Source organism: Mastomys coucha, unplaced genomic scaffold (assembly GCF_008632895.1).
Source record: "Mastomys coucha isolate ucsf_1 unplaced genomic scaffold, UCSF_Mcou_1 pScaffold16, whole genome shotgun sequence".
NCBI classification, from domain to species: Eukaryota; Metazoa; Chordata; class Mammalia; order Rodentia; family Muridae; genus Mastomys; species Mastomys coucha.
In genome coordinates, this window is record NW_022196898.1 from 102,177,085 (window position 1) to 102,187,285 (window position 10,201).

Genomic DNA, 10,201 nt, shown 5'->3' on the forward strand with positions numbered 1-10,201 from the left:
GGGAAGATTCTGCCTTGGCTAAAATTTAAGGTTGGGTAGGTGGCGGGGGTGTCACAGTGACTCTGAGAAGTGATGCTGGCTGGGAAGATGCCAAAGAAGCTGACTGGCCTTCCATGCTCAGTGGACTTGTGCAATATGAGAAAAAGCAGGGTGTAAACGGAGAAGACGATGGCTTTCCCAACTCTGAGAATGGGAGAACTAGAAGATAGCTGAAATAGGGACCCACTGGTAGCTCAACAACCCTTGCCTTATCCAGCCATCACAAAAGTCGCCCAACAAGCCCGTGACTCAGCAGCTATCTGACAAAGTAAGACCAGCAATCAGTTATCTCAGCCCAGGACAGAGGATGCTTTCTACCAAAGTCCTTCCCCTTAGTCTCCTACAGGGTTTCAAGCCACAGCTGCCCTAGTCATTACAACTCCCTCCCACCCTCTCAACATGGGGAACGGCTTGCTGGCATGGGGACATGGGCGTGGGACACAAAGACGGGGTGTGTGGGGGGCTTCCAGGGAGGAAGAAAGGTGATGGCAAAGCTTTGAAGCTATAGAAAGAAACAAAAGCTGCCACCCATAAAGAGGAAAACTGGATCTTTAATGCACGTGAGTTCTGGGTCTGTTTTTAGGAGTGGAAACCAAGACATCTTGGTTGTGGCTTTTCCTGGCTCTCCTGCCAGCAGACATCGTCCAGACATCGTCCCGTCAGGGGCCTAGCAAGAAGAAGTTGAGACAGAAAGGGTCGTGTGTGTGTGTGTGTGTGTGTGTGTGTGTGTTTGTGTGTGTGTGTGTGTGTTTTCCTCAGGTTCAGGTGCCTAGGGAACGGTAACCCCAGAGGAACCAAGCTGCGGCCTGCTGTATGTCTCCCATACCCTCCCTTATCACGGCCCAGCGAGCAGGGAGGAAGCCGGCTTCTTTTCCAGCTTGCCCAGGCTTGGTTCCAGCAGCACCGCTGCTTCTCCCAGCCCTAGGTGCTTGCCGTCCCTTCTCCCTTAGCAACTGGGAGTCTGTAGACGCCAGCAAGTAGCAACCGGGAGGCTGCGGGGAGCCCGGGTGAGGAAGGGCGGAGCCCAGCTCAAGAGCCCCGAGTCCCTGCCGCTGCAGCAAGTCACCACTAGCTGCATCTGCACCTGCAGCGGGGTCCAAAAAGGATTCTGCAAAAATGAGCCATTCTCACCCCGCTGGGTAAGTGACAACTGGCTTTGCCTAGCTGTGGCAGGTGGCTCCAGCCAGAGGCTCCCTCCTCCTCCCTCCTGCTGCGGAGCTCTAGGGCGACAGGGAGAGGGAGGGAGAGCTGGGGGAGGGGAAAGCATACACAGATTCTAGGTTGCAGGAGGATGGCAGAAATCCTAGGCGTCCTATCTCCTCCCTACCCATCCTTGCTTCTTCATAACGTTTGCCACTCTTGAAATTCTCAGCCTGAAAAGACAGAAAAAAATGGATGTGAAAACCGCGTACAATAAGCAGGGACCGATGTCAGCTGGGATGAATGTCCCTCAGTGTGGAACACAAGTGTTTAAATGCTAAAGTAGAAGTTGCTGAAGTACGCATTTGTTGGGAGATTCGAGACAGAGATAAATTCTCTCTGTGGCTTGCATACAAAGGAAACGTTGTTTCTATGTCTAGGAAGGTCTCCTTGTAGGAGGGAGGCCCCTTATGTTAGAGTGTATCTTCCGAGTTGCAGAAGCACCATAATGCTTTCTTGAAAACCACCTGGGCCTAGGAAAGTGGTATGGTTGGAAGACGAAGAGATCAAGGAGTGAGGTGCCCAGGCACCCAGACAATCTCCTGTGGATGTGGCATCTCTTCAGAAGGCATATTAGCAACAGTCAATACGTAAGAGACGTGAACAGTCTTTGTTGGTTATTATACAAGCAAGGTCTTCATTCTCTGTGAAAAGGAAAGTATCCATTTGCAACACACATTAGATCAGCTTTTATTACCATGTATCTAGCAAACCGAGCACTCCCCTCCTCTCTTCCGTCTTGCAAGTAATTTGAAAATGCTTTTCAATTCCATTTATTACACATGTTAAGGAGGAGTGGATTGGCACAGGACTTCCCTCTTAGGATCATCTGGAGTTGGTAGTGTCTGAGACACCATATTCATTTTTGCTCTCAGGATCTATAGTCAAACTTGCAGATTTCACTTTTTAATCAGTTCTTCCAGGGAAAGGACAAGAAACAGTAATGTTTGAACTGTCCAGAGCCCTGTAAGCTGTCCTGCTGGAAGGTGGTTTCAGAACATTTTGGAAAGTAAAGACACTGTGCTAAATTGAATTTTGGTGCTTTAATATTTTGCTTCTGAGTTTCTGAGCAATTGTTGTTAACCACGAGTCCTGTGGGATGGGAATAATATGTTTTCTGCAGATGCTGTTGGCACTTTGAATCCAGGAAAATGAATGTGTCAGTCACGGTCTCTTCCTATGTTTGTCAAGTTTTTGGCTAAGTTAGAATCTGATTATTCCATTTAATCATTTATGTGAAAATACAGGCAAACCTGCAGTTGCGTACTAAACTGTGCCAAGATTAAAATTTTAGAAACAGAAGTCAAAATTTTCTGAAGCCCCATTAGTTCCGAGCACATCGGGAAAGGGAACCGACATGTGCACTATGTGGTTCAAGGGTGATGTGGGGTTGGCACACACATCCTGCACTAAGATACAAAGCTTCTTGAAACATTAGCTCCATGCCTTATATGCTTTGCTTCTCTGTATCTAGGACTGTGCAGGGTAAGGGAAGCTCGAGAGTCACTGGTTGAATGAGTGGTACCGACAGATAGGCAGATAGGGCAGCTTACTTTCTGGGCTCACCAAAGAAAAGCCTGTGAGAGCAGACATTAAGAACTTATATGAACCAGGTTCGACTCTGGCGTAAACGTGAGATACCTCATTGACTACACATTCGGAGACTCTAATGACTGAGGTTTCCACAGACAATGAAGATTAGGACCAAGAAGTTAGTATAAGGTGCTACAGCTTGGAAGGGCCAGCGCCAAAACATAAAGCCAGCATCTCTGCTTAGCTTGAGCCCTTCAGCATCCCAGGCAATAATCTAATATACGTGAGCATTCATGTATAGAAATGCCATTCAGATCAGATCACCATCTGATGAGTCACAGACACAGTACCAAATATTACTATAGAAAATGACAATACTTTTTTTTTTTAACAGTGCCTATGTAAGTATGTTGTGATTAGTTTGTAAAAATAAATAGATTTGAGCTGCAGGGCTTCCAATGTTTAATTCCATCACTTGAAAGGCAAAACTAGACAGTTCTCTTTGATTTCAAGACGGGTCTCCTGTACCTAGCAAGCTCCAGGCCAGCCAGGGCTACACAGGGCGACCCTATTTCAAAACAAGGGAAAAAAACAAACGGAAACAATGAGTAGAAATGTATTTAGTCTACATGCCTTAAACTTCACCCAACAGCAAAAGCATTTAAATTGATACAAGTCTCCCGTTCAAATAAAAGGGGTAATTATTTCTCTTGTTTATGTTACCATTTGGAAATAGTAAAAGTTTGAGTAGCGAATAAAAGGTTTCATCAAAGCTGAGATGCCTTCATCATTACTGAGGCAGTTTGTAATTATTACATGTTAAAGATAAAATGGAAATAAAGTGCAGCTTTACAATAAACCAGATATTGTGCATCTGAACTTCTTCCCATTTAGTAGCAGCTGATGCTTTCCCCAGCTCTTCTCCCCTCCCAGTTGCTCACCTACTTAATTACACCATCAAACACTGGATATAAAAGGCACACAGGGCCTCATGTGGGCTTTGTTCAGATGGAGTTTGGGAGTAAATAAAAATGGTCCTAAAAAGTTTTCCAAAGATAACATAGACTTCATGGTTCAGCTGCCTCTCTATTTGGTGGATGCCAACTATGAAACATCATTGCCAGTTCTGCTATCTGAAATGAAAGGTATTTTAGAGTGAACAGGTTTAATTCAGGGTCCCTCCAGTTTACTAGGTCACACCCACTTTGCTGTTTGTGTATGAGTTTGCTGGGCACTCTGCCTCAGGATGGAATGGGGACTCTTACATCCTCCAGCTTAGATGAGAATAAAACCATATACCCTTCCTTCATGCTCATCACTGAATCCACTGGAATTTGGCTCCCTGTCTGAGAGATCCAATCGACTGAGAAAAACCATCAAATATACATCTTTTGTAAAGAGGAGAGAAAAGTTATACTCCATAACAAAGAGAAAATGCAGAAAATGTAGCATTAAGCTGTTATATTCTCTGATAACTCCAGAGAGCCAAATGCTATCAGTTGTGCATCTTTAGAGTATCTAGATTCCCTGGTGACACTGGAATCCATTCAGTTGTGCACAATGGATGTGTCCATTACATGCTTGAGCAGCCTTCAGGGTCTTTCCCTCCGTTCTTAACAACCTAACCCTCAGCAGAAGATTCTAGTTCATTGTTCATGTTTATCCCCCAAAACATCTCTTTAATACAGAATTTCAGAGTTGCTATTTTTAAATATTTGAATTTGCTTGGTAGTTTTTCTGAAGGCCAACATGCTAATTTTGGGAAACAAGTTGGTTCCACTTAATGGTTGGATTTAACAGGTTCACTAGTCCTGGCTTCTCCTCTGATCTTATGCCACGATCCTAAATTTTCTTTTTAGTATAGATACCATGAGTCTTTCTTATGCTGAGCAAACCCATTAATACAAAGAAATGGGAATGGAGGGGCATTTGTCTTGGTAATAATTATGCTTTGAAGTCCTTCAGAACTGAGTATCAAAACTTCAGTAATCAGGTACTAGAAATGTTCCTTTTAATGGCTCCCCAGAGCATCTGACTGCTTCTGATGCAATGGATTGGAAGCTATTGGATTTCTGTTCAGATTAGTTGCCAACATGGAAGGTGTTTGTTGTAGCAACACCTAGAATATACCTCAAATTGTCCCTTCACACCTCTGCTTTCCTAAGCTCCATGCTCCCCAGTGGAATACCAGAGAAGAGTATTTATAATTTATATATGGGGCAGGCATGAGGATGTAGAAATCAGTGTTACTGAAAAAAAAAAACCCAAAACATTTCTAGAAAGTTCCTTTTAAGAAAACACAGGAGGAAGTTGAGAGCAGAGCAGATGTCTGTTGAAGCTAGCCTTGCTCGGGTGTCTTCAGGAAAGTCTTTTATGGTATCCTGTGACTGTGTAAATCCAAGTTGGCAAAGTGATTTAGAGGCCAGTGCCACTATAAGGTCTAGTGGGGTTCCCTGCTCCTTTCTGTTCTTTGAGCTTCTGCTTAGGAATACAGGAATACAGGACTAAGCGCTCTTCAGGTTATTTGGACTAAGAACAAAAAGGGAAAGCACAGCTTTTCTGACTGGATTCTTAACTCTTCACACAGCACCAGAATGATCCAAGCCCGGGGGAACATGTATTTTTGAGCCTTCAAATTTTTAGCTGAACAGAGTGGTTTGAATAATTGTAGGTTTTGGGTGGATAATTCTGTTGGTGTTAGGATTTTAGGATCCTGGAAAATCATTTCTAATGAAATTCTGTAGTTAGTTTTGAGTCTTCTGTGACTCATTTCGATCCAGACCAAGACATATGGTATGGAGTGAGAGTCAAGTCTCTTTCCTCCTTGAGCATCTTTACTCCCCTAGACAAATTGCAGAATACTACATGGTATGTGATGATTTCATAAATACCAAGTGTAAAGGGAAGCTCTCACATTTAAGTGGCACTAAAATCAGCACAAAGAAGCCGATCACACACCGCGCCTTCACACTGCTGTGCGAGCGCCTTTGTCATTTTTCTTCAGATTGTAAATTTCCAAATGGTATGACTGTGTGTATAATTTACTACAAATAGCAGAACAGTTGGCTAATTCAAGGAAAACTCTCAACTAGCAAAGCTGTATAGTGAGCAAGCATATATTTGTACTTTGTATTCAAGTGCATCACTTAAGGTAAATACATTTGAATAGTTATTATTTCTTTATTTATTTTGCCTAAGTGACTAGCTTTCCACGCTGCATTTGATGATGAGGTTGTGCAGTGTTCTCAGACTTGGCTATGTCAACATGCTTTCCCTAGTTTTCTTCTTCCTTCCCTTGGCTTGTTTGTCGTTATTATCCAAGTGAAGCATACAAAAAGCAACCGAGTAGTGAATTATGTGTAGAACCCTGTGTTGGTTTTATAGGTTAAATAATTTTCAAGATTTTGTACCTTCACCTAAAACTATCAAGCAGAATATTCTAGCTTTGGAAAAAGTGGTTTTTTTTTTCCACTCCTTTCTCACTCAAGTCCAGAAAGAAGACACATCCTCCACTGGCAACATCGTTGCTACTTAGCTTAAAGTAACTCATCTGAGAACTTGGCTCATTGGAGTAATGTGTCTTCTGCAGAAAGAAGAAGGGATGTGATAAGCTGAACAGATGAATAATCATGCTTTAAGGTGATTCTGTTGGTGTTAGGACTTTAGGCTTCTAGGAAATTGTTACCAAATCATTGCTTGTATAGTGAACCCCAAGAAATAAACATTAACAGTGAGCAGCCCTGGAACCTGAAGAGATAGTGGTCTGGATTCTTTAATAATTTCTCATTCTCTTGTGAGTCCTCTCTGATCCTGGATCCCTTCTCTCTATTTCCTTCCTGTGGCTGACTCTTGGTCTGTGGGAGGCTATTGTGATGTGGAGCTTCATCATGCATGAAGCTCAAAGATGCATGGCTTCCATGTAATGTTCTCCTCTAGCACAGCTGCCAGCACAGATGTGGTAGGGCTCACAGGGTTTGTCTTAGTCAGGGTTTCTATTCCTGCACAAAACATCATAACCAAGAAGCAAACTGGGGAAGAAAGGGTTTATTTAGCTTACTTCCACATTGCTGTTCATCACCAAAGGAAGTCAGGACTGCAACTCAAGCAAGTGAGGAAGCAGGAGCTGATACAGAGGCCATGGAGGGATGTTACTTGCATCCCCTAGCTTGATCAGATTGCTTTCTTATAGAACTCAAGACTACCAGCCCAGGAATGGCACCAACCACAATGGGCGTTCCTGCCTTGATCACTAATTGAGAAAATGCCTTATAGCTGGATCTCATGGAGGCATTTCCTCAAGATAGGCTCCTTTCTCTGTGATAATTCCAGCTTGTGTCAAGTTGACACACAAAACCAGCCAGTACAGGGTTCCTGTGCCATTTCTGATGGGTCATCAATGGTTACCTTCTGTTTGGAAGCATAGGGAATCTAGAACCAAGTTTTTGAGGTGCTCAAGAAAGACGTTCTTAGTTTCTATGTCTTATGCGGATGTTGCCTGCAGAAACTGGCCAATGTTCTGGTTACTCTGCTGTTGTAGGCTCAGTCCTGCACATCTCAGAAGGTGACTGTATTTGGAGATAGATCTTTAAATAAGTAATAAGATAAGTGATATCTTTGTAAAGGGCCCCAATCCAAGCTGACTTATGTCCTTACAATAGATAGAGGTTAAGACACAGATGTGCACACACAGAAGGAGGCTAGGAGCATTACAAATATGGTGGTCATCCATGAACCAATGAGCAAAGCTGGTGATGATCTTGCCTAAATGGCCCTCAGGAACAATCAACTCTGTGCGCACTGGCCCGAAGTCAGTGCTTTTAGCTTCCGGAAGCATAAGAACATAAATGCATGATGTGTAGGTCACCTGCCTGTTCTGTGATGTGATTTTATGACAGTCTTAGTGAGCTAACCAACTTGTTCATAATAGCTGAAAGCTTTTATTGCCTGGTCCTGAAAAGCTGAAGTGACTCTTTATAAGAACTGCAGAGTCACAGAAAACAAATGATTGATTGACTATTGGCAGAGTGGTAGTAATGGGTGTCTTAATGTATCTAAATCCCATAGACCAGTGGCTTTAAAACAGCCCCAGATTTATTTCACACAGTTCTGGAGTGTAGGTGGTTCAGGGTGGTAGGTGACATCTGCAGAGAGTTGGCTTCTTCACTCACCGGTAGCTGCCTTCTGTCTCTGCCCCCACACTACCTGCATATCAGGACTCCTAAGGTGATTTCTCTTCCTTTTTTTCTCTTTTTCTATGGTTCTAGTCTCATTTGTGAGAGGGTTGAACTATTTTTCTAAACTCTTCCCAAAGTTCTCATTTCCTAATAGTGTCACATTGGAGGTTGGGATTTCAATTCATAAATTTGGGTGTGCATGTTAAGCCCATAGTTCATTACTTCACACACTGATATTTGAAGCCAGAAGCTCAAAAGGGAGATAAGATCCAAACCCAGCGCAAATTTGAGGAAAACCCCATTGAGAGGAGCTATGAGGATAACAGACCAGTGAGCTCTGCTGGGACATGTTGAGTCAGCTCAGTAGTCAAGTTCCTCCCTATCAGGAGAATACCTCGTGTATTGTATGGACACATCGCCTGTCAATTAAAAAGCCTAGGGCCTAGGGCTTAGGCAGGAAATAGAGATGGGACATCTGGGAGGAGAAAGAATTCTGAGATAGAGCCAGAGGCTGGAGAGCTGCCTGGGAGGATGTAAGGAGTCGGATCTGAGCACAGGTAACCAGCCATGTGGCAAAATGTAGATTAAAATAATTGGGTCACTTTAGTTATGATGGTGTCAGAGTAGAACCTCGCTATATGGCCAAGGAATTTGTAAAATATATTTTGAGTCTGAGTTTTATTTCAGGAGCACAGGGCTGGGAGGGTGAACCAGGACCTAACTTTGACACCTCCCACCCCTCAGTGCCTGGTACCGACTGGGCTATAAAATCGATCATTTGAAACTGGTGATCCATTTTTCTGTGGCTGCTATTATTTTTCTGACACCGTTATAAACATTTAGAAATTAACAAAAATACTTGGGGTGGGTGGGCAATGCAGAAGGAAAAGAATGAACAGCAGGGAGCTAAACAGGCAAAATAAATTGAACAAAGTACGTGCAGACAACCCTGAAAACTGGGTTTCAAATGGGATCGGATCACATTGTTTTATAGTTGCCATTAATTTGTCATTCTCTCTATGTAGCAGGCTATGATATTTCATATTTGTGGTGATTATGTGCCTTTCGTATCAAGCAGTTCCTTCTCTACATTGCTTGCTTCAAGATATTTACAGTAATATCATCTCTATTGTTTAGGATCCAATAAAAATAATCTGTGGTAAATTAGAAAAACAGAATTAGAAGGAACTTCAAGTCGCTGGGTATGAGGGACACAAGTGGTTTTTAATTTTCCTTCCTCCACTTATCTGTATTTTGAAATTTTTATACTCTGAGATGAAAAGAACAAGGGAGAAAATCAACTTGTCTTTGAAACCCTCCCCTGCCAGTGATTACAGAAAGCATTTTGTTATATTATTTCCACTCTGTGTCCCTATCATTTACCCCTGTTTTGACAACACTATACTATTTGAAAATCTGTTTCTCAGCTGATTTAAAATTATGCCAGTGTAGCATCTGAACAGTCTTTCTATCTCCCATGGAATCTGCAAGCCCTTGAGGTAAGAGGCCACCTTTCTCCATGTCTCCCATGGGATCTGCAAGCCCTTGAGGTAAGAGGCCACCTTTCTCCGTGTCTCCCATGGGATCTGCAAGCCCTTGAGGTAAGAGACCACCTTTCTCGGTGTCTCTGGTATTTGCCATGTTGCTGCTCCTGTGCTTTAAAACTAGCTCAGTGGTTGCTGGAAGCTGGTGTGCTAGTTACTTTCTGAACTTCTGGGACTAGAATGTAAGGGTGGTGGTGGCTAGAATTTATTTTGGCTCATGGTTTAATGCTCTTGGTTTAATAGGCCATCAAGAGGGAGAAATCAGGATGCTGGAACATGAGGCAACTGGTCATAGGACATCTGTGGCCAAAAAGCAGAGAGCTGTGAATGTTGGTGCTTGGCTAGGATCACTTTCCCTTTTCTATATGCAATTCAGCACCCCAGCTCACGGTGCTGTCTATATTTAAGGTGGGGCTTTCCATCCTTAATTAACTGAACTCCCAAACCCTCACAGGCATGCCCAGAGCTTTGTCTCCTTGGTGACTCTAAATCCCGTAAGGCTAGCACTCAACATCACACAAACAAGCATTTATTATGTTCCAAGAGTCACTCATTCACTCAAATGCAGTTTCCTAAGCATCTACAGTGTGGTAAGGCCACATTCAGGAATTGCTATGGCCTAGAGACTCAGTTTTCAGGAACTCATCTGAGATTATAACAAGTTTGGGGCATGATTTAAAGCCAGTGATTCTTTTTTTTTTTTTTTAGATA

The 10,201-nt window shown here is 43.0% G+C and overlaps 1 protein-coding gene across 2 annotated transcripts in view; it reads left to right on the forward strand.

The window, feature by feature from the left end:
• The first annotated feature begins 882 nt into the window (after window positions 1–882).
• Window positions 883–10,201, forward strand: part of Erich3 (glutamate rich 3) — a 117,563-nt gene continuing 108,244 nt past the window's right edge. Inside the window, exon 1 of one of the 2 annotated variants that reach the window (XM_031375941.1) lies at window positions 883–1,178. In XM_031375941.1, the coding sequence (XP_031231801.1) occupies window positions 1,156–1,178 (23 nt within the window). In that variant the 5' untranslated portion in view covers window positions 883–1,155. The remainder of the gene's footprint in view (window positions 1,179–10,201) is intronic. The other variant, XM_031375937.1, reaches the window with a different exon arrangement.